A 22,765-nucleotide genomic window follows, 5' to 3' on the forward strand; every position below is an offset into this window, starting at 1 on the left:
TTCAGTTCTTTTTCTTTTCTTTTATTTTTTTTTATTTTTTATTTTTCACACTTTTCCCACTCTATCCGGAGTATTATTCGTCTTATCCTTGTTCCTATTCTTATGATCTGGGCAGCTAGTTAGTCAGTTACCCGAGTCTTGTATTATTTTGTATTTATTCAAACCTATGTTTGTGATTAAACGGTGGAAACGTATGGTGTACAAGTTGAGTTCTCATTATGTATATGGAGTACTGCGTACGATAGACATTTCCTTTAGTGAACTCAGAGTGCTTATACATGTCACTATACGCACCTGTTTTTCTACATTATCGTAAGTTTCCTGTTGTAGACATCGATCGTCTAAAATAGCGTGTTTTCAAACCACGACGTCGTTTGATGAAGTTAGAGGCCTCATTCTCTGACTGTTTGTGTAGGTGTAGTACCACTATGAGCAAGATGAATGTTGGCCATTTCTTGTATAAGATGGCCAGGGAGGTGCCCCACATCAATGTAGTAAAATAATCTATTGTACAAGTGATTCCTCTTCGTTTTAAGTCATCTTATGGCTACTCGCGCGTGTCTTTGAGCGTGAAATTATTCCCTTGAGTCGTCGGCCTAGGGTTCTTTCAGATATTATAGATGCGAGCTGCTTCACGGATACTGCGAATTTCTTGCTTTTTCAAATGCAGATAATGCTAGTAGAATTTACTCCTCATTCTCCGCTGTTTCTCTTGAATTTTGACATACCGTTGGAGGCACGCTCGGTGGTTGAAGTTGGTCAGAGAATAAAACGCGAGGAATTCCGAGGAGATGCGGCGCTAGCCTGTGGAAAACGTTAATTAATGGTTAACTTGGTACCTGGTGGATTGACTTGTCGTTGGGTCTGTCCTTGTCTCGGACTCAGACCGAGCACCTGAGTTCTATATATCGTAAGAGACTTTAAGCGCCCGCTTGCCTGCACCACATCGCCCTTATAAAATTGATGGGCCGCTATCATTATTGACTTCTGGGTATCCTAGGGCCAACATCGAGCTTGATAGATAACTGCCCTTTTCAAATGCCCTTTGAAGGTAAGTTCATGGTTTTACCATTTCCATATGCTTTTCCTGATGTTCAATTGGGTTTGAAAACTAAATTAAACATCGCGGCGATAGGTGTCTCTTAGTCAAAAATTTATGGATTACAATTTACAACAGGCTCAGCGGCCCATAGCCGCAGCTTATTTTTTAGCCCTGAAGAATCCTTAATATCACTTGTGGTGGAATCTGCTGTACCCGGTCTTGATTATAGATTATCCATTCAAAAATGATGGACATCCATGGTGAGGTTACAATGTTTAGTTTATGAAACGAGACTGAAGGCCACCGAGTTACTGTAGCACGATAGCTATACGCATCAGCTTAGACCTCATCAGGTATAAGCTGTATTTCATTACTTGTAAAATAGGCAACGGCTGTAAATTTGAGGCTTTTTGCTATTACCATATCGGGAATCTCCAACGTATTCGTAAACATGCCCGAGAATATTTCCCAATATGTTAATTCTGCCGTTTTCACTATCAGCCATGGCCATGTCTATTTTGATTTCTCTACTTGTACGGGGGTATTTCATGGATTTTCGCACATCCTGCTACGCTGTGTGGTACAGAATACATCAGTAAGATGGGACGGAAAATGTCATTATAACCGGCAGTGGAAATAACTGGGGAATGCTCCACAGCAAGGCGGGCCATGGTCCGCTATCCAGCCAGTTTGGCCTGGGTGCTGATCATATCCTCCAGTTGATGGTGGTTACAACAGAAGGCCGACAGTTCGTGGCCAATAATGCTCCGAACCAGGATCTTTTCTGGCCGGTTAAGGGTGGAGGTGCTGGGCAGTATGGTGCGGTGACGGAATATGTCTTGAAGACACACCCTGCATTTTCGAGTGTGATTACCGGTGGTTTGGCTATATACGGTGCCCGTAATGCGAGCGCGGATGCAGCTTGGAATGCTGTCGCAACTGTGTTGAACAAGACCCCGGATATCATGGACTCGATGCCCATTGCTGGAACAGTCAATATTGCCAAAAGTAGCACTGGAGGCAGCATGGTTGGTTCTAACTACTCTGTACCAGGCGCGGTGATTGCTTCATTTCCCGGCAACATGACCACAGCGCAAATGCGTCGTATTCTGCAGGAACTAGCCGCACAGGCAGTTGCTTCCAGTGGAGCCGGATCCATAATCGCCAAACAACACAACATCCAAGAGTACCAAAGTTTTTCCCATTTCTTCAACAACACTACTTCCTCGCCGTCAGAAACTGTTGCTGATAGTCTGATGTCCTCCCGCTTACTCAGTCGCGTGGAACTTTCTACAAGTGACATAAATTTGCATCTGCAGCAACTCCTTGAACACAGCCCATTTATCCTTCTGGGACTGCAGGGAGGTTGTGGACCACGAAACGTCCCAGCCGAGTTACGGGGTGCTGTAAATCCTATCTGGCGCAAGATATACGCTCACGCCCTGAGTTTCGGCACGCCAATTAACGTAATGGGAGCTCCTAGCGTTGAGTTGAAGAAAGCCGGAGAGTGGGCAGAGAGACATCCGGAAGCTGTTTGGAGAAAGTGGGCTCCTGAGACCGAGGCGTATATGAACGAGGCTAACTGCTTCAACTCGCATTGGAAGCGTGATTTCTACGGTGTGTACTATGATGAGCTGCTGGCTGTTAAGAGGAAGTATGATCCTACGGAGAGTTTGTATGTGATTAGTGGTGTTGGGATTGATGAGTGGGAGTATGATCTTGATTCAGGGTTGCTTTGTCGAGTGGATTAGTCTCAGCTGCTCAGCAAATGATATAACCAGACTGTCGGACATCAAACACTGCGTGATCCCAAGAAACACTTCTGTGCTACAACTGGCGAGCTCTGTATTCCCCACAATATACCATCCAGATGGCTGAAAAAAGCTATGCTTCGCTCCCACGTTCCATTGACTACACAAGATGTCCTATGTGCAGAAGGACGGAGAGATGATTCCGTTCATCATGAGCAACAGCGATACTGCATATTCACTTTTTTTATAAAGATATACATTTTCGGGTTTCTGATTAGGCCCACTTTCCAGCACACGTTGCGCCACTCAATCGGAAATTACGTTACTAATCTTTACTTTCACTTTGCTTGTGATCCCGAGGCTTTTGATCTGACTATTTGGGTTATAATCTACATATCTTATCAATCTAAACGGCTCTCGCGCTAACTAAAGCTCCATAAACGTTAATATCATGATTCATTATTTGGGTAATAATCTACAAATCTTATCAATCTAAAAGCTTCTCGCGCTAATATGAACTATATATTATGAGGCCTCCATATAACAAACCCACCAGAACCAACCGGAGTATGCTCGGTGCATGTGGGATATCGGAAGTTTTCCTCAAAGACTTCCATGGATCAACCAGTCTCGTTCTTCGTTCCGTTCTTAGCGAATGTGGACCATGAATATTACGGGCGTAAGGCTTGCTTGGAGGTTGTCTCGGTTCCTTTGCCCCCGAAGTCGGATGAGAGTTTGGTGCAGAGCAGAATGAGCGCAGGTTATACTTCGGAGTCCTATATAGTTGCAGAATCTCACGCCCTGGGACAGTATGCCCCCAGTTCGCTAGTTCCGCAGATCTAACATGATGTTTTCCAAAGTGTGCCGTTGGCTCACCGCACTGTCTCTTGCTTTTGCCCCCCTGGCAGCGGCAGACCTCTGCTCTAAACTTGACACGCAAAACGTTCAGGTCCAGAAGTCGCCCACCCTTGACTACATCTCCGAGTTGAAAGACTACTGGTCTGTTGCGTGTGGTGACCTCAAACCAGCATGTATAGTCTTCCCATCAAGCGCTGAAGAGATGTCCCAGATCGTCAAAGAGCTGCATGAGGTGGATGACCTATTCGCTGTGAAATCCGGAGGGCACATGCCAAACAATGGCTTCGCTAGTATCCAGAATGGAATTCTTGTGTCAACCAAGAATCTGAATCAGGTTGTCTATAACAAGGAGGACCAAACGGCGGACATTGGACCTGGTCTTTCCTGGGAGGAGGCCCTTGGTGGTTTAGAAGGGACTGGCCGGACGATTGTTGGTGGACGCATGGGAGGTGTTGGTGTTGGGGGATTCATGCTTGGAGGTTTGTTGTTCACAAGCAGTTGGATGAGACTGGTGGTCTGACATTTGCAGGTGGACTGAGCTTCCTTAGCTCGCAGTATGGCTGGGCGGCCAACAATGTGGTCGACTTCGAAGTGGTCCTTGCTAATGGCACGATTACCCATGCCAACAACAAAGAGAACACTGGTAAGCCGGCAAGCAACATCGACAACGATACTGTCTAACACACGGTACAGACCTCTTCAAAGCCTTGAAAGGCGGCGGTAACAGCTTCGGCATCGTCACCAACTACAAACTGCAAACACACGCGCAGGACCACAAGGTATGGGGAGGAAACTACATATACACGCTCGACAAGACGCCCCAAGTCCTGGAAGCTGTGCAGGATTTCACCGCGAACTACCCCGACGACAAAGCTGCGATCATCCTGACTGCGAACCACGGTTCCCTCGTCAACACATGGATCTTGTTCCTCTTCTATGACGCACCCTCTCCGCCAGATGGTGTTTTTGACAAGTTCAAGGACATCCGACATGCGGATACTACCAAGACCTGGGATTCGTACTATAAGCTGGTATGCTATTCAAACCCTTTGCGGGAAAAGAACATTAATTCTCACGGCAAATGAACAGCTCAAACACAACGACCTTTTCATCATCAAGGGCCAGCGATACGTCATTGGCACCGAAACAACACCCCTCCCCGGTAAAAACGATGTGGATATCCTTCAAACGTACTACGACCATTGGTTCAACGTCACCGACAGCGTTCTCGAAGTTACGGGCCTGCTTGGCTCAATCGGCATCCAGCCGATGCCTCGAGCTATTACCCAGAAAGCCAAAGACATGGACGGAGTAGGTTCCTTCATAGTGCTATAATGAAAAACTGAACCATATCTAACAAAAAAAAAAGGACATGATCGACCTCCCCACAGATCAAGACTACATCATGTTCGAACTCGATTTCTCCTACGGCTTCTCCAAAGACGACGAAAAAATCGACGCCGCGCACCAGAACGTGTACGAAGGCCTTGACCGTCTCATTTCAAACTATGTGGACGAGGGCAAGCTGCCCGATGTGTACCGTCCGCTGTTCATGAATGATGCGTACCACAGACAGGATTATTGGGGCCGGTTACGCACGAAGGAGGAGGGATTGCAGGTACAGGAGAAGTATGATCCTGATAGGTTCTGGCAGAAGAGGACTAGTGGTGGGTTCAGGCTTACTCCGTAAGGCTTAGGCGGAGCCTGGTGGGTTTGGTGGGATCAAGGACCTCATCGCTCGGAACATCCAGTCTTGGCGCAGTCCTCGGGAACGCGCCATCAATTTGGACTTTTGACCCACCTACCTCTATAGGGCTGAGCACATGCCAAGCAGACAGTCAGATCTATGCTGTCAGTTAAATTCTCCATCCTTTCCCTCTCTTATCCACGGAAACTGATCTGATTTGCTCTTGATATCACACACATTAGCATGTTGAATCTGGTTATGTACATGGTTCTGTATATATTTCAGTAATATACTGTGTCTTGTGAATTCTTCAAAAAGAAAATATGATCGCCCTTGACTCCTTTATAACGGATAATTTGTCTTAGAATAGACCAAGAAGCAGCTTACCACGGCTCGTGCAAGAACCTGGTATTGTGACACTTACCAGTGAGCACATAGCGCTTCCATGCGCTGAGGTTGATCAGTGTCAACACAGAATTACAAGAATTGTATTGGATGGTGTACTCACTTCTGGCCGGCGACCAGCTTGTTGTCTTTGATAGTCTCGCGGGTGTCACGGATTCCCGGGATCTCCTTAGTAGGATAGACCCCCGCTGTCTATAGCTTACGCAGTGAACAAATCATGGCTGCCTAAAAATCCAAGGTTTAGGAAAGACACCTAGTGTTGTGGCCACAATATGTGGCGCTCCGTAGGGCAGCTCAGTCAGTCTATTCATATTTGGGCGGGGACCACTGGCCGGCCACTTAGAAAAAAAGTTGATGGCTTGTGAGCCTGGCAAGACTCAGACCCGGCATGATAAAGGCGCACGTCCATGTGCACTGGGCCCCGCTGGGATAGCCGGTCGTCCATGCCACATCCCAGAATAATTTCACCTGTTGGTTCCAGGTGGCAAAGAACAGAAGCCACATGACCATCGGCGCTTTTGCGGTGTCCAAGTGGAAGTCAGCAAATAGTAGGTTGAAGGGCGGGAAAATGTCGATGGTTCAACTTGATTGGCACCAACATGCATGATTAGTTAGCTGGACGGAAACTGACCGCCGTCCGAAGCAGGGATAACCATACAATGGGCTACACAGCCACCTATCCTGACCTGACATTTATATCTCTCCCAGAGAGTTTCTACTACACCAGAGACCGTGCATTTGAATGGCCTCGAACTTCTTTTCACCGGGATTTTCCTTTATAAGAGTGGTTTTATAAATAGGAACTGTGATGCCACACCTTGGACAAAAGGGAGACAAACCTGTGGTTTTTAAATAGTACTACTTATGTGCACAGTAGACATCCAAGGCAAGAAAAAAAATCTTTCTAAGTATTCCTTCTAAATATGGCTTGGGTGCCTACTAACCTCAACCGTTTGTCAAGGTTCCCACGGTAAAACAAGCGAGAATTAGAAGCAGAAGCGGATCAAGGCGGCCAAATACAGGAAAAGTATATTAAAAGCGTCCCATTACGGGATCGGAAACTACTACGAGGAATATCACTACGAAAAGAAGTAACTAATTTGTGGGATCGATACCAGGAAATATTCGAAATAAAGGAGGCGGGGCCGGGTCACTTTGTGCACTCAAAAGACGACACTTTCTCGGAAATGATAGTCAAAGAGGTGGAAGTCCACAGTCAAACTTGGCTGTCCAGAATCTCTGCGAGTTCCCACAAAAATATCGTCCACCCTTGAGAAGCACTATATCACAATGATACCATCTATCTTGTCTATGAAGTGTTAGATGTGTCGCTTGCACAGGTATCTCCAACACTACTAGGTTGGCTAAAAGTATATGAAGTTGCAGCATTTTGCTATGAGACACGGGCCGGAATCAAGTATATTCATGATTTGAATGTAGTTCATGGTGATCTAAGTTCCGAAAATGCGAAAATAGGTATGAATGGCTCTAGACATGTTTGTCATTCCTAGCTAGTATCACTGCTCAGTAATCCTGGAACCCTTGATCACGAGTAATTGGGATTCCGCCTTGGTGAAATTCCAACTATCAACTAAGATAAAAACAGCACGAGACTTATTACAGGTAGGTTTTTCCAGGAATCGAGGAACAACACATAAGTGACTCCAGTAAGGATGATTTCCTTAAGCTGTTCCCGAGGCCTAGATGTCTAAAGCCGTATATACGGCTTGCACGAGAGCTGGGGGTGAAGCAGGTGGAACTTGGGAGCTGATGATTAAATATTTTTCTATGTGAATTAGATATCTCTCAGAGCTTCACATTCAAGTCTAAATTTAACTGGCTAATTTATATCAATCCTTTGCCAAAACCTCTAGTATCAGTTACTTTTCCGCGCTCTATACACATGTCAAATATTATAGCTACTAACGCATGTTTGGAATGCCTGACCTCAAATCAGCGGCAAGATGTTGGATTGTGCTTAGAATTATCCAAACAAACGACTGAAGGGGGCTTAACTTAGTGTCTGTATGCTCTGGGCTGTTGCCAAATTGTACTAACGACCAATATGTCTATATTGTCTATTCAAATGCCAAGGACTCATGGGTAGCTTGATGCAAGAATGTGAGATGTTTGTAAAGCCTGCTTTGCGTACTTCTGCTATAGTTTCATGGAAACTGTGAGCTAATGGGTGTCCCAATTTTTCAGTTGCTTTCTTCAATTGCGGATACCAGTATGGGAGAGCCATTCTATTCCAAAGGCTAGTATCACAGCGCAGCTCAAAATCGATTTCCAATTGCTAAACCAACCACCGAGATGCAGTTTGTTAAATGTCTGGCGGTAAATATCTGGCCAGCCGTTCACACCACACCACAACAACCCAATTGCAGATGAATAAGGTTCCATAACTCTCCTTGTTTAATCCAATCTTGTTCAAAATCAAAAAGAGGTGCTGAATTCATTCATAATTTGAAAGATGGTTGGGTGGCTGAGTTGCAACGATATCAACTCCCAAAACATAGGAACTCGGATACCCTTTTGCCGAATCAGTAGCCCAGAACCCAGTTCCGCATCCCAGATCCAGAAACCTGGCATTTCCAGTAGGACGCGTGCGGCAGGCCACAAGTATGTTGATTTATCGCAAAAAGCTCGTGGAATATGTCGAGCCGGTCTTGCTCTTGCTCGTCACAGGGGAACAAATCTATTTAGTCGTGATAAACAGCATATGTCCGTCCATTTTCCTGGAGGTGGGCACATGAATCTAGTTTACTGCAAAGACAATTAGTTGATACTTCTTTGGATTTAATCATATAATATAAGTTTAGCAACAAGATGTACAAAACAAGATATAATCTATTTTCTAGTTTTTTATACTTCCTATAAAGCTTCATACTTGCAATAGAATCTCCATTGACCGCTTTAGACATGGAAAAAACTTATCAAGATGGACTTATCCAAGAAACTACACACATTGAAGCTTGATTTGATGGATATTCACATGAAATTAATAATGAGTAGTATGATTCAGTCTGGCTCAGTGGTTTTCACGAAGAAGCAGTATCTGGGAGAGATTCAGATTATAGAAGAGAGTTTATATAGTCATAAGAGCTATCTAGAATACTCGAAAATAACCAGTAAGTAATATTAGCTATTATTATCACTTGGCTGACAGGATCAAATGCGTATCACAATTTTCTCATTAAAAGAATATGATTAGCAGACAGAGATGGAGGGAATATGGCTTATATAGCTATTATTCATGAAGATAACCATCACATAAAGTAGAAGTGCTAGCAAAGCTAGGGCTCTGAGGGTTGAGTCTTGATCTCATGGGAGCATACATGCTCCTCGGATTGGCCAGCTTATTCTGAGGGATATATGCGGTGTTCTCAGAAACCGAGTGCTCCTGTAATAAGCACCCTTCCCGGCAATTATCTCAAGAGCTGAATTAAATTTATTAACATCTATATCTATCTAGGTATGATACTGTATAGCAGACTTAATACTTAGGGTTATTCTTATGAACTATATATCTTCACATAGACATTTGGCCAGTCAGTGTTACATGATTAATAAAGAATTTCTAAACTAGGAAAATTTAAGAGATAATTTTATAATCTCACAGGTGAGGTCATAAAATTATTATCATTCATTTATTATTTAGTGAGGGGAGTGGCGGGCAGAAGTAGACTACGCGTGAAGAGATATCAGAACCAAAATGGAATGGTATTCCAAAAAAAAAAAAAGATCAAGTGCAATGAATTAATATATATTCCGGTAATCTTTCGTGTATCTAAGAGCCAACCAGATTTGATAATACCTCCATCTATATGAGGCGAAAAAGCGAACGGGAACCAAAACAAAAAAGGGTTGAAAAACGACGATGGGGGAACGAGTGTTATTTATATTGTACAAAGATTCGCTGCTTAAAAGTCAAAGGTGGAGTGTAGTCCCGTTTTGAAGGGTATCATATCGTGTGGGAATCAAGGGGAACAATTATTAATCGTCACGTCGTGAGAAGGGCGTTAGGAAGTAGGTCGCGATGGGGGTGGGGAGGAAATTCGTTGTCAGCAGTGCAATGTCAACGACAAAAAGAAGAGCATTAGAAAGCTCGCGTTTGAGGCAGGGATGGATCCGATGAACGGCGGGCAGGCTTGAGATCTGGCTTGACTGGCAGATCCGATTTCTGATCGACGACGGATTTCTGCTCGACGTCGGATGTCTGCTCGACGTCGGATTTCGCCCCCGCCTCGGAGGTGGCCCCGGCGACCGATTGCGCCTGGGAGGCCTGCTTTTCCTTCTTGTGCTTCTTCTTCTCGATCTTCTTCATCGCCTCCTCGGTCAACTGCTGGACGAACAGGCGCTCGACGACCTCCTTCTTGCGGGTGCGGCGATCGCCGACCATAATCAGGACGCCGCCGGTGATGTTGCAGGCGATGGAGCAGCAGAGGATGACGGTGGTGAGGGCAAAGGGCCGGTCGTGATAGTCGATGCCCCAGGTGCAGGCGCCGAGAGAGATCTGGAAGAGGGAGTGGCAGTCGAGCAGGACGACGATGGCGATGAGCAGGCGCTGCGGGAAGGCGTGGTGCGTGAAGGTCTCGTGGGGTTTGTAGAAGGTGTGCGATTTGGAGAGTTTGTTCTGATGGTGCGTGAGACGTTGCTGTTGGAGGCGGCTTAGCACCGTGAACTCCCATCGCTCGTCCTTGGGCGTGTCGCCCCACTCGACGTCGATCTCGTACTCGCGCCGGGCGGGTAGATCGTTCTTGTCCTTGAGGGCCGGGAGCCGTCGCTTGCGTCGGACCTTCCAGGTGAGGAAGGTGTAGTGCGCGACGAAGATCATGTGGTAAGTGTCGACGGCGCGGAACGGGGCCAGCCCGTCGCCCATGATGGCGAACAGCGCCACCAGGACGTAGTCAATGTAGTTGATGATTTCGAGTTGGCGTCCTCCCACATTGATCCAGCCTGGGAGGGAGGGTTAGCAACGGGAACGCGTGACACGGAGAATCGGAAGAGGAAGGGGGGGGAGGATATACCAATGAGGAACAGCACCCACGCGAGTCCAAAGAGCGTGATTAAGGTGGCATATAAGGTGACCAAAAAGCCCAGTGCTGTGTTGATTAATTAGCCGACGGAGGCCTTAGAAAGGGGAGTCTGAAGACGCTTACGCTTAGAAACGTATTTCCCAAACCCCTTCATGGAACGTTTGAACTTGCTCCGACGCGAATGCAACATGTGCCGGACGTGATCATTCAACTCCTCGACATCGGTGCGGGTCCAGCCTTCCAAACTGGTCCCATCCGGTAGAATGGCGAATCGCGGTTCCCCCTCGTCCAAGGCCGCCGAGAGGCTGGAGACTTGACGGGCAAGCGACGGACGCTCCTCGGCCCTTTTGCGCACATCCTCACCCTCCTCGGTCGTTGTCGTCTCTTCTTCGGACTCGGCCGGTCGCGACGGCGAAAGGGTGTAGGTCTGGTTGCGGTTGATAAAGGGACCCAAGTTGGGGACGAAGAGGGAATTCTGGACGTTGGTCAGGGTGGAGAGGGCGGACACCTCGGGGTCTGTGCGGCATCGACCGGCAGGATTAGCATGAGGTCTTCCTTTCTTCCGGGACGACGTCAGTCACTTACCAATCACATCCAGCACATCGACGACGTGCGGTTTGTACACGTCACAGTCCGTGGGTGGCGGAGACACCGGCCCGCTGACGGTGTTGGCGCGGTTTCTGGCGAAGCGGTTGATGGTGGCCTCGCTCGTCCTCCGCAGTAGGCTCCGGCCGGGGGATCGTTGTTGGAGGGGAACGGGGGCGGGCCTCTCCAGGGGAGCCGGAGCAAAGGGTAGGTTGGAGGAGGATTGGGCGATGGGGCTCTGATGGGATGACTCCTCCATCAGGGGTTGCATATGATCCCCCGCACAGGTGGTCAATCTCGGGAGGGTCTGCGGGTTGGGAGCCGACCAGCGCCCTCGCCGGGGTTCGGAGCTGCTCCGGCGACGATTGCCTTGCCCGTCATCATCGTCGAGGGGGCTCAAGGGGCCGGGAGGCACCAACGAACCGGAGGCCGATGGATTGAATCTGCCGGATCCCACGGGCTGGCTAGACGAGGCGGTCTGATCTAGGGACGGTAGACGTTGTAGTCGAATGGTCGGGGCCCGTTGGGAAAAGGCGGAGGCGGCGCGCGGTCTCGGGGGACGACCGGACGGTTGGGGGGATGGTTGGGGGGACGAGGACGAGACATTGGAGGAGGACGGTGGTTGCAGTCGCTGTTGATCGAACTGGGTTGGAAGCGAGGGATGAGAGCCACCGACAGGCTCTATCCGATCCATTGGGGTGGCGAATTGCAGCTTCAGACGAGAGAAAGAGAGAGAGAGATGGATGTAAAGCGAGAGAAGAAAGACGATTTAATCCCCGAAAGGACCCGATAGCCGGGTATAAAAGAATGGCAAATATAAAAATATAGAAAGGAGGCACTAAAAAGAGAGAGAGAGAGCACCAGAGAAGATGTCTGGAGGAGTAGGAATGTTAAATAGTCATGCTAAGAAACAAGAGAATTGTGGTGACCGACAGGCGGTTGACAAAGTGGAGGGGAGAAAGAGATAAATGAAAAGAAGGAGAACAATAAAGCGAGATCCAAATTAAAAGAGGCAAAGCAAGTTTGAGGAGAGCTAAGGCCGACGGCGTTTCGTCGGTGCCGTCGATCAGGTGGAGACGAGATTACGTCGTGATGGACCAGGGAAGGCAAGATGAAATCCAAGCTTTCATTTGTGGTTCATTGGGTCCATCCAGGGAGAACTTTTCCTCCTTGGCCTGTATGAATGTGGGTGCATCTATCTTGCTGTTAGATGAGATGAAGTTGATGATCTGGACGGTAGAGGAGAGAAATGAATATATGAAGCTAAAGAGAGAAGAGAAGAAGAAGAGAAAGAGGCGGGAGGGTCAGGTGATGGAGATGAGGACGGTCGGGCCTGAGGCTTGTTTTTGAGGGTTCTCTGCTCTGATTGGTGGAATGCCGGATCTAGACCGATGACTCAGTGGGTGCCTCAGGGATTGACATTTGCCTGCGCCCTAAGGAGAGTATTGTGCCTCAGGAACCAACCCATCTATACATCACTTCTACATTCACACAATGACTACATTCACGACAATCATGACAATCACTTCACCCAATTCAATCAGACATCAGACAATCAGACCAACTGTCCTTGCCAATAGAAATATGCCCCTTCAACTACTAACTTGTGGTGGATCAGTCTGCCAGATACCTGAACTATATCTCAACTCAATACACCCTATAGAGAACCGCTCGATCGATGACAATCCCACCATGTCTATTGAATCCCATCGTCATTTGTTTTGGACAATGGTTGATCTTCCCATCTGCTGATTGTAGCAGTTCTCGTTCCCTTTCTCTGGTCTGTCTACTCCTTCTCTTCTCTCCTCCCTCCCTTCCTTCGCTTCTCCACCAGATATCTTCAACAACACGATACCATCACCTACTATTCTTCCCAGAGTGCAGGCACCTGGTTTGCTTATACCCATAGTCGCAAATCCTACCAGATCCTCTACCACGACGGAGAAAGACCGGATCAAAGGGAAATCTGACAATCCCGACCCATTCCCAGCGAGCAACCACCCTGTCCCCCAAACGAATCAGTTTCGGCAAGGTCATTCCAGAAGCACGAGTGGATACAATGGCGAGAAAGCGCCCAGCCCCCGTCGACACCCCCGAGGAGCCTCTAACGCAGACCCCCCAGAAGCGAGCCAGAAAGCCTCCAACAGACAAGAAGCCCGTCATCCACGCACCGCACCCTCCCTCTCCATCCCTCTCCCCTAACGATAAGACCCAAGGTGCACAGTGTGTGGATCCTGTCACCGTAGAAAAAGAGCTGTACACCGAGGCGTTCTTCGCAGACATGGCTTACACCATCGCGCGCATCTTCCCCTTTGAGCAATTCGCCGAGAAGCACGGATGTGCCGTCAGTTTGGTTTCCCAGGCCCTAATGGCCACTATGATCGCCCCGTGGTCCGATCCCAGCTTCGATTGGCAGGAAGACCCGGACTGGACCATTGTGCGCTTCGGCGAGGGCATGGTCGACAACTGGAAACGCTACTATAACGATATGATGGAAAATTGTAGGCCACCCTGCCCTGGATGGGGCGATGATGACCCGGAGAACTTCCCGACCTCCCCGACCGCCACCTCCAGTTCCGACGACGAGACATCTGGATCGACGTACTCGACCACCGATCAGTCTGAGACCACCCAACAGGAAATCGAGGGGGCCTCGTCCCTCTCAAAGCCCGGAGAACACCCGGTCGCCCGGGCCCCTCCGCGATCGATCCTCAAGAAACATGAGATTTCTGCAGTCGGTGGGCGATCCAAGAAGTCGCTGTCCTGGCAAGAGGAAGAAGATCTTTCCCCCAGATGAATTGAGCGGAGTAGCAGGCTCTCCCGGATGACATCCTGGATCACCATCATTGGGGATGTGGCGCAGACCGACATCTCAAATAAAACCCAACCGGCATCATGATCCCAACATCCCATTCGCCTGAGTGAACAGACTGCGTCTTTTCATCTCAATCCGAGAAGTTGCCGTGGGACGGATAGAACGTTAAGGGTGGTGGATCGGGTTCTTTTTTTTCTTTCTGTTTCGGTATCGTTCTATCTTTCCACCCATCTCGGATCTTCCATCAAGTGGGTTCTGGGTCCTGCCCTGGGCGATTGTGTCTTCAAAATGTCTCTGTACTAGATCCTACCAGACCCGAGCGAGATAGAGAATCAGTCAATTCACGGAGCTAGTCTCTATTCTCCCATGATTCCTCTTCCTTCTTTGCCCCTCTGCCCCTCTGCCCCTCCGTGGAAGGTTGACCCAGCGATCCCAATCAATCCGATCCACCCAGGGCAGCAACGGTGATGTCAACAGTTGTTTGCCAAGTCCACTGACCGCTGGGCCTTTCCTCAGGCAGCAGATTACTGCGTTGGGCCAAGTGGCGGCCTCACCGCCCTGGGCTTCCCGTTCTTTTTCCCTTCTTCGCTCTCGCCCATCTCGCTCTCTCTCCTTTCTCCCTCTTGACTTCAGTCCTTTCCTCAACTAGACAATCCTCCAATTCATTCTTGTCTCAATCGACTCCCCTCCCCCCCTCCCCCCCCCTCCTTCCCTCTGTATCTAGGGCACGAAGCTACCCTTTTCCCTCCTGCAGTCAATTCACATCTCCCCTTTGGATTTCCTTCCCTCTTCAATTCAAGGAAATCTTAAACCTCCGCCAGGCAGCCTTCAGCTCCCCTGAGTCAGTAACACACAAACTTGACCATCTGCTTTCCCACTCGCAATCTCTATCTCGTCTTCTTGTGTCCTCAGCCTTCAAGATGTCTTCTGCCGTCGAAAACACCACCGACAACCAGGTCGCCGCCCCGGCTGCCACCACCGCCCCCGAGGCCCCCAACGGGACTGCCGCTCCTGCGGCCACCCAAGCTGCGGATGCCGCCGCCGCCAGTGCGGATGAAGGTCGTCGGTTGTACATTGGAAACCTCGCGTATGCGACTACCGAGGGGGAGCTCAAGGAGTTCTTCGCTTCCTACAAGATGTAAGTGGCTTTTCCCGGTTGTTGTGGCCATGGTGTCCTTCTCCGTTGGGACGGGTAAGGTTTCGGAATGAGTTCCCGCCGTCGTGGGTGAGCAAATCGTGCGTCATCCGCGTTACCCCCGGCTACGTCCCACGGAGAAATGCTATGAAGGTCGAGACAGGGTGATTTTCATGTGTCATCCAAACTAATCAATCCTTTTTTCCCCGGTCCAGTGAGAGCGTCTCCATCCCGGTGAACCCTCGCACCAACCGTCCCGTGGGCTACGCCTTCGTGGACCTGGCCACCGCCCAGGAGGCTACCTCCGCCATCGAGCAGCTCTCCGGTAAGGAGATTCTGCAGCGCAAGGTCTCCGTCCAGCTGGCCCGCAAGCCCGAACCCGCCGAGGCCAAGGCCGAGGGTGCCACCAGTGGAGGTGAGGGCGCCAGCGGCAACGAGGGCCGCAAGAGGGCCGGTGGCCGTGGTCGTGGCCGTGGTCGCGGTCGTGGCCGTGGCGGTCGCCTTGGCCGTGGAGGTCGTGTAAGTCATCTTATTCTCTTTTGGTCTACTTTCCACCAGAATACTAATCCGTCTAACAGGTCCAGAGCGATGCTGAGGGCGAGTCCGCCCCTCTGGCCGACGTCACCAACGAGGGTGAAGCCGATTCTGCCGAGAAGCAGGCCGGCAAGCCTCGCGTTCGTGCTCAGAAGCAGCGTGGACCCCCCGAGGATGGAATTCCCTCCAAGACCAAGGTCATGGTCGCCAACCTGCCCTATGATCTGACCGAGGACAAGGTATGTCGCTTCGTCTTGACATTCGCACTGTGTGATGACCATCCGCTCACCTTCTCCCCCCACAGCTCAAGGAGATCTTCGTCAACTACCAGCCCGTCTCCGCCAAGATTGCCCTGCGCCCCATCCCCCGCTTCATGATCAAGAAGCTGCAGGCCCGCAACGAGCGCCGCAAGGGCCGTGGCTTCGGCTTCGTCACCCTGGGCTCCGAGGAGCTCCAGAACAAGGCCGTCCAGGAGATGAACGGCAAGGAGATCGAGGGCCGTGAGATCGCCGTCAAGGTGGCCATCGACAGCCCCGGCAAGGAGGACGACGCCGAGCTCAATGGCGAGAAGACCGAGGAGGCGGCCACCGAGGCTCCGGCCAAGGAGAACGTCACCCCTGCCGCGGCCTAGATGACCCAAACTCCCGAATGAGGGGGCAATCCTAGCCGTGACTCCACGGTGGGATTGTCCCGCCCTGGGCCATCCCCAGTCGTCGGTGATGATTTTGATGATGATGACGGTTGTGGCTACTGCTGCAGCATGAGGGATCATATCGTTATCGGGGGGAGCCATCGTCCGGGTGCGTTTTCAATCTTCGAACACAACGAGGCAAACAGACAAAAGAGTATTCCAAAAGATTACCCAAAAAACAAAAAAAAAAAAAAAAAAAGAAAGAAAAGCAACGAAAACAGAAAAAATACCGCGAAACCAACCAAAGCCGATGGAGAAAAGAGGAAAGGAAGCGCTGCAGATTCCCTCTCCTGTCCGATGTGATTCTTTTGGGACCAGAGCGATTCCGGAATGCTGGGGATATGGGTGTTATGCTGGGGACCTGAAATTGATCGGACCACAGTGTGCTCCCTGTTACGAGCGTCATGATCGCGAACTGAAATGGAGTCGAGCGTGTTCTCTTTCTTGCCTCTTTTTTTTTTTTCTTTTCCCTTATTGTGCCGTCCCATTCACCTCTCCGTTTCCTTTTTTTTCTTTGACCTTTTTTCTACCATCACACCTACTATTGCTGCTACTGCTAACGAATCTGCCTTTCTGTGATCCTGTATCTTAGCCATCTTTAGCTTCTGAGTAGCCGCAAGGCTGGCCTTGTAATGTCGATTCGAAGAGCGCACCCGCAGCGGAATGATGATTGAGTTACGACTGATGTGGACAACCGTATTTGTAGTATTTTTTCGTATTTTCCAATATCCAGACATCCAAATGTCAAGCGACGTAGAGAGCAACATTCGCATACACCGCGTCTGTGGCGACTAAAGGCCAAAAAGGGATCGGAGGATGATTATTTATTGTGGAGAAAAGGGCGATCAACTAGCCAGCGCCAACGAGGGGCCGTATCAAGTCAATCCTCCGATCTTCTTCTCCCTCCTTTCGGTCCCTCATTCTTTCAACGTTCTCCTTTCTTATCTCTACTTTCCTGCATTCTCCTTCTCTGCAATTTCTTGTGCCCGTCTTCCACCCGTTCTATAAATCCATCTCTCCTGGCTCCAGGCCCTGAGGGTGCCATTGTCGCTTTGCCCCTTCCCGTCCGTCCGTCGTGTCCTTTGCGCCGTTCATCATGTCGAAGATGTGGGAGGTCGATCCGGAGACCAAGGCCAAGGTATTTACTTTTTTTTCTCTCTTTTTCTCTCTCTCTCAGAGGCTGGGAGAATGCGAATACTCGGTCGGCTAATGGTCAGTGTAGCTCCAGCAATACTCCAAAACCAACAACAACGACCGATGTTGCGACTGCGGCGCCCCCTCGCCCCAATGGGTTCGTCAAACCACCCTCTCCTCATTCCATTCCCTCCCGTCTGAAGAACCCCCCCATTCGCTAACGATAACGCCATGGCTGACTGGCCTAATCGGTGACATAAACAGGCCTCCCCGAAATTCGGAACCTTCATCTGCCTCAACTGCGCCGGCACGCACCGCGGCCTAGGCGTGCACATCTCCTTCGTCCGCTCCATCACAATGGACGCCTTTAAAACCGCCGAGATCGCCCGCATGGAACACGGCGGCAACGAGCCCTGGAAGACCTTCTTCGACAACCACCCCGTCACCCTCTCCGAAGGCCGCACCTTCGAAGACTCCACCATCAAAGAACGCTACGACGGCGAAGTCGGCGAGGAATGGAAGGAGAGACTCGCCGCCAAGGCCGAGGGGAGAGAATACGTCCCGGGACAACGACCGCCGAAGAAGGATCCCCAGCAGCAGCAGCCATCGTCCCGGTCCAGCACACCGCTCATGCGCGCTGGCTCCGGGCGCGGCTCGCCTGCCTCGCAGGAGGGTATTGGACGCAGTGATAGCCGGAAGGAGCGCAACGAGGCTTACTTTGCGCGTCTGGGTGATGCCAATAACACGCGGTCGGCTTCGCTGCCGCCGTCGCAGGGTGGGAAGTTCACGGGCTTTGGAGGCGGGATGCCGGCAGAGCCGGCTCCCGTTCGCCAGGCCCCCGGGGGGAATATCCCTGGGCTTGATGACTTTCAGAAGGATCCGGTGGCGTCGTTGACGAAGGGGTTTGGTTGGTTTACGACCGCTGTCGGGAAGAGCGCTAAGAACTTGAACGATTCCTATCTACAGCCGACAGCGAAGACGGTACTCCTCAATTCTACCCTATGATCATCAACAAGAACCATACTAACAACAACAACCAGATAGCAGAATCCGACTTCGCCGCCCAAGCCCGCCTCCACGCCAGCACCGTCGGCCAAAATCTCCAAACCGGCGCCCGCGGCGCAGCGGACCAGTTCCAGCGCTTCGTCGAGGGCCCCGATCAGCCCGGCGGCAGCCGCCAGTCGCGGGCGGGCGACCCGGACCACAAAGACTTCTGGGACGACTTCTCCTCGCTAGGCGAGCAGCACCAGCACCAGCAACAGCAGCGGAATAACAGCCACCGGCGCGCGACGTCCCGGTCCAACGCCATCGGCACGGCGGCGATGAAACCGTCGACGTCGCCCGCTTCTTCTGTTGTGGCGGATGAGCCTGGGACGGGGGTGGGACGGACGTCGGCACCTACTTCTGGTGCTGGTGGTGAGGGTAAAGGACCATCTGGTGGTTCTGCGAGTGGGGGGAAGGGACCCGAGCATAAGGATGGGTGGGATGATGAGTGGTGATTGGCGATTGATATTGGTGATTGATTTGATTGCTTGGAAAATGAAATGATAGATGAGCTACTTGTTCGATTGGGGGTGGCTCTTGATTTGATTGATTGATGCGATGTATGTATGGGTGTTGTTTGTTCCTCTTTTGTCTTCCTTTTTAAGCCATATATATCATATTATACATAGCTCTGGTTATTGCGATTTTGGCTGGTTTGTTACTTGAGATACTTAGGTAGGTAGTTGGGCAGTCTGTTGGATAGAATTGGTGCTTACTTTTCGTGTCTATGATATACGTGGTTGGGAGTAAGCTGGTTTTGGTGTGATTGTAACTACGTAGAGTACCAATATCAATATCGGGTGTACCTACAAGGCTGTGTTATCTTTACTATGTAGATACTACCACCAAGAGGATAGAACAAAGCCACAAAGACCATCCTTTCCTAAAACGCACCAACAGATAGTCAGGCGATGTACACCCTATACTGTTGAATACAATCATGTCCATGCATAATCCATCACTTTATATCAGATATACAATACAAACCCCACCCAACACACCAAATTCAACCACAATATATTGTATCAGAATAGTATCAAGAGCAGAGAGGTATTAGTAAGGTTTAGAACTCCCCCCTCAACTCAGCCAGAACCGCCCTCTGCCGGGGCGCACTCATCCGCTCGAACCGATCGACGCTCATGACGAACGTGCCGCGGCCCGCGCTCAAACTGCGCAGGTGCTTCAGGTACCCGACCATTTCCTTGAGGGGCACGCGGGCGGTGATGGTGCGCGGACGGGTCGCCGAGTCAGAAATCGAGGCTGTGTCCACTGTCGCGGACTGGAAGGGGTCGCGCGGGGCGTAGACGCGCGCTGGGTCGATGGGTGGGAGGCTTATGTCTTCTGGTCCGGTGGGGGAGAGCTCTGTGGCGGGGAGGGGGATGTCCTCGTCGAGGGAGAGGACGTGTCCACCGCGGGAGGAGGAGATGTCGTGGATGACGGCGCCGAGGCTGGCTTCGTCGATGCTGATGATTACATTCATGACGGGTTCCATGAGGGCCGTGCCGCTTGTGGAGACGATCTCGCGGAGGGCGGTTGAGGTGGAGAGGCGCGCGGCGGCGGAGAGGGCTGAGGGCGTGGTCTCGTTGCCGAAGAGGTGTTGGGTGGCGTCGAGGGTGAGGGTTACGCGGGTGCTGTGCATTGGGAAGGTGAATTGTGGGCCGCGCGCGAGAGCCGCGATGGTGCCGTTTACGAGGGAGGCGCGCACGGTGTCGACGTCGAGGCCTGCTGGGAGCAGGGGGCTGTCGGTGGAGCCGCTTCGGCGGGCTTTCTCGGTTTGGAGGCCGGGAGCTAGGATGATGATTTGGTTCCCGTCGCTGGAGTGGACGGCGAGGGCGTCGGGGTTTGATGGGGTGTCGTTGGCGTCTGGGTCGATGGGCTCGACTACGACCGTGCAGCCGGCTTTGCCTTTGCGGCCGGCGATCTCCTTGTCGAAAAATTTGGTGGTAGGGGGGGAGGAGCCGAGGGGGCTCTCGCGGTAGCCGATTTCGATGCGGCCCATGGAGGCCTTGGCTTTGAGGTCGTTGATGAGTCGGTCCCGCGCGATCTCCAGATGGAGCTCGCCCATGCCGCTTAGAAGTGTCTGTCCTGAGTCTTCGTCGACGGTGACGTGCAGGCTAGGGTCCTCGCGGAGAAGCACGCTCAGGCACTCTTGTAGGCGCTTTTCTTCGCTGAGGCTGTAGGGCTCGACGCTGGCGAAGAACACCGGGGGCGGGACGTCGATGGGCCGGAGTTCGAGCGTGTCGAGGGGCTCGGGAGGTGTGGCTTTGTTGCTGGCGTACGAGACCAGCGTGTCTCCAGTCCGGGCATGTTTGAGGCCTGCGACGACGCCGATGTGCCCTTCGGGAATGGAGTCGACTTCCACGGCGTCGTTGGCGTACATTTTGAGAAGACGCGGCGCCCGCTCCGAGACCTTAAGGTGGGTGTTGTAGAGGAGGCTGTTTCGATCGAGGCTCCCCGAGTAGACTCGCACGTAGACCAGCACGCCTCGTTTGGGGTCGTTGACGACCTTGAAGGCCAGCGCACAGCTCTCCAATTTTTCGATGGCGTTCTTAGTCTGGGCGTGCCCGCTCGATTTCTTGTGTTTCTTATCCTTGGCCGACCCTGCACTCTCTTTTTGTTCGACCGTGAGATTTCCCGAAAGAAAGCTACGCAGGCCACCTTTGACTCCTCCCACGCTGATCACCGGATCGCGGGTCTCGGCGGGGCTGGGGAGGAGATTCACCACGGCGTCGAGCAGCGGCTGCACGCCAATGTTGCGGAAGCTGGCCCCCGCAAACACCGGAATGATCTTTCTCCCTTGATCCTCGAGGAGGCACTTGCGCAGGCTTTCCAGGATGTCATGCGCGGGCACTGCGAGATGGTCCTCTTCACAGTCGAAGAACTTCTCCACCATGGCCTCGTCGTGTTCGCTGAGCAGCTCGACCAGAGCCACGCGTGCACGTCTTAGCTCTGTAGCGAGCTCACTCCCCTCGGAATCCAACTGCTCGAGACTGAGCATTTTCACGGACTTCCCGTCTCCGTCCTCCCATCGCATACCCTGGAGATTGATCACGTCAGCCACCCCGATAAACCGTCCGTCACCCCCTTCGAACCATGGGATCTGGCAAACGGCGGGCCACCCCTCTAAGCGAGTGGCCACTTCTCGGACGGTCTGTCCAAAAGCTGCGCCGTCTCTGTCTAACTTGTTGATGTAGACAATCCGGGGGATTCGATAGGTGCTCGCTTGGTGCCAGACTTGCTCCGTTTGAGCTTCCACGCCGGCAACACCGTCTAGAATGCATACCGCGCCATCGAGGATGCGCAGGGACCGCATAACCTCAAACGTAAAATCCGCATGTCCGGGGGTGTCAATAAGATTGATCGTATGTGACGACGCAGACCGAGGCGCGTGTTCTTGCGGCGGAGGTGCGCTACCCTCAGGCGGCCAGTGGAAGGTCACGGCGGCCGACTGGATGGTGATCCCACGGGCCCGTTCGGCAGGCAGGAAGTCGGTGACGGTCGAACCCTCATCAACATCACCTAGCCGTCTCGTGAACCCACTATAATAGAGCATGCGCTCGGTGGTGGTTGTCTTGCCCGCATCAATATGAGCGATGATCCCGATGTTTCTGGTCCGCTCCAGCGACTCCGCTTGCCATTTTGCGGCATATGTCGAGAAGCAATTGAGTGGAGGAATGGATAGACTTTCGCATCTGGGAACCAAAGGCGACACTTTTCTCAGCCCCAATCGACCGACACCTGCACACTTGGCCGGTGGAGAAGCTACTGAGCGCATCGCCGGATTGGCGGCGCGCAGGAAAAGAGCTGCCACCATGACAGCAATTAGTCCCGGAACATTCGGACAATGGGTTATTGCAGTTTAGAATCCGATTCCCACCCTGATAGGAATCAGTCTTCACTCCCAAGAACAGAAATAATCGAACGTGTTTCTTCAGACGAACGGGGTTTCAAGAAGTTGAAGATGTTTCCGACGTGACGGAGAGAATGACGGGATGGTCCGTGACCTGCACTAGATGCCTGGCCAATCAGGCCCCCAGGCCATCGA

At 51.4% G+C, this 22,765-nt stretch overlaps 7 protein-coding genes across 7 annotated transcripts; 5 read left to right on the plus strand and 2 right to left on the minus strand.

The window, feature by feature from the left end:
• Positions 1 to 3,640: 3,640 nt before the first annotated feature.
• On the plus strand, positions 3,641 to 5,341 carry BDW47DRAFT_131163 (FAD-binding oxidoreductase; the record flags this gene model as incomplete). The annotated part of the gene is made up of 5 exons (XM_024817256.1): positions 3,641 to 4,130; positions 4,181 to 4,294; positions 4,345 to 4,682; positions 4,741 to 4,962; positions 5,021 to 5,341. The coding sequence occupies 5 exons, from the start codon at positions 3,641 to 3,643 to the stop codon at positions 5,339 to 5,341; spliced, it is 1,485 nt and encodes a 494-aa protein (XP_024672822.1).
• Positions 5,342 to 9,488: 4,147 nt separating this feature from the next.
• Positions 9,489 to 12,614, minus strand: BDW47DRAFT_104342 (DUF2985 domain-containing protein). Its single transcript, XM_024812299.1, has 4 exons — positions 11,368 to 12,614; positions 10,906 to 11,298; positions 10,774 to 10,848; positions 9,489 to 10,702 (listed from the first exon to the last, which is right to left on the minus strand). The coding sequence occupies exons 1-4, from the start codon at positions 12,059 to 12,061 to the stop codon at positions 9,843 to 9,845; spliced, it is 2,022 nt and encodes a 673-aa protein (XP_024672823.1). The 5' UTR covers positions 12,062 to 12,614; the 3' UTR covers positions 9,489 to 9,842.
• A 659-nt stretch (positions 12,615 to 13,273) lies between these two features.
• Positions 13,274 to 14,341, plus strand: BDW47DRAFT_20217 (uncharacterized protein). Its single transcript, XM_024818436.1, has one exon. It carries the CDS (start codon positions 13,427 to 13,429, stop codon positions 14,162 to 14,164), a length of 738 nt encoding a protein of 245 aa, XP_024672824.1. The 5' UTR covers positions 13,274 to 13,426; the 3' UTR covers positions 14,165 to 14,341.
• Positions 14,342 to 15,102: 761 nt separating this feature from the next.
• BDW47DRAFT_125044 (RNA-binding protein) lies at positions 15,103 to 16,482 on the plus strand (the record flags this gene model as incomplete). Its single annotated transcript, XM_024816330.1, has 5 exons — positions 15,103 to 15,320; positions 15,380 to 15,481; positions 15,533 to 15,836; positions 15,896 to 16,090; positions 16,156 to 16,482. The coding sequence occupies 5 exons, from the start codon at positions 15,103 to 15,105 to the stop codon at positions 16,480 to 16,482; spliced, it is 1,146 nt and encodes a 381-aa protein (XP_024672825.1).
• A 102-nt stretch (positions 16,483 to 16,584) lies between these two features.
• Positions 16,585 to 17,227, plus strand: BDW47DRAFT_20241 (uncharacterized protein). Its single transcript, XM_024818437.1, has one exon. It carries the CDS (start codon positions 16,793 to 16,795, stop codon positions 17,132 to 17,134), a length of 342 nt encoding a protein of 113 aa, XP_024672826.1. The 5' UTR covers positions 16,585 to 16,792; the 3' UTR covers positions 17,135 to 17,227.
• Positions 17,228 to 17,421: 194 nt separating this feature from the next.
• BDW47DRAFT_104348 (GTPase-activating protein GCS1) lies at positions 17,422 to 19,451 on the plus strand. The gene is made up of 4 exons (XM_024812300.1): positions 17,422 to 17,680; positions 17,765 to 17,833; positions 17,941 to 18,657; positions 18,717 to 19,451. Exons 1-4 carry the CDS (start codon positions 17,639 to 17,641, stop codon positions 19,173 to 19,175), a joined length of 1,287 nt encoding a protein of 428 aa, XP_024672827.1. The 5' UTR covers positions 17,422 to 17,638; the 3' UTR covers positions 19,176 to 19,451.
• A 169-nt stretch (positions 19,452 to 19,620) lies between these two features.
• On the minus strand, positions 19,621 to 22,661 carry BDW47DRAFT_104349 (mitochondrial elongation factor MEF2). The gene has a single exon (XM_024812301.1). The coding sequence runs from the start codon at positions 22,532 to 22,534 to the stop codon at positions 19,784 to 19,786; it is 2,751 nt and encodes a 916-aa protein (XP_024672828.1). The 5' UTR covers positions 22,535 to 22,661; the 3' UTR covers positions 19,621 to 19,783.
• Positions 22,662 to 22,765: the final 104 nt, after the last annotated feature.

The sequence above is a fragment of the Aspergillus candidus genome, assembly GCF_002847045.1.
Source record: "Aspergillus candidus strain CBS 102.13 unplaced genomic scaffold BDW47scaffold_17, whole genome shotgun sequence".
NCBI classification, from domain to species: Eukaryota; Fungi; Ascomycota; class Eurotiomycetes; order Eurotiales; family Aspergillaceae; genus Aspergillus; species Aspergillus candidus.

Coding starts and splice junctions, on each gene's coding strand:
- BDW47DRAFT_104342 (XM_024812299.1), bottom strand. CDS start 12,061: ATGGATCGGATAGAGCCTGTCGGTGGCTCTCATCCCTCGCTTCCAACC. Junction 11,299..11,367: donor CGATGTGCTGGATGTGATTG/GTAAGTGACTGA, acceptor GATGCCGCACAG/ACCCCGAGGTGTCCGCCCTC. Junction 10,703..10,773: donor GTGGGTGCTGTTCCTCATTG/GTATATCCTCCC, acceptor CCTCCCTCCCAG/GCTGGATCAATGTGGGAGGA.
- BDW47DRAFT_20217 (XM_024818436.1), top strand. CDS start 13,427: ATGGCGAGAAAGCGCCCAGCCCCCGTCGACACCCCCGAGGAGCCTCTA.
- BDW47DRAFT_20241 (XM_024818437.1), top strand. CDS start 16,793: ATGGAGAAAAGAGGAAAGGAAGCGCTGCAGATTCCCTCTCCTGTCCGA.
- BDW47DRAFT_104348 (XM_024812300.1), top strand. CDS start 17,639: ATGTCGAAGATGTGGGAGGTCGATCCGGAGACCAAGGCCAAG. Junction 17,681..17,764: donor ATCCGGAGACCAAGGCCAAG/GTATTTACTTTT, acceptor TGGTCAGTGTAG/CTCCAGCAATACTCCAAAAC. Junction 18,658..18,716: donor TACAGCCGACAGCGAAGACG/GTACTCCTCAAT, acceptor AACAACAACCAG/ATAGCAGAATCCGACTTCGC.
- BDW47DRAFT_104349 (XM_024812301.1), bottom strand. CDS start 22,534: ATGGTGGCAGCTCTTTTCCTGCGCGCCGCCAATCCGGCGATGCGCTCA.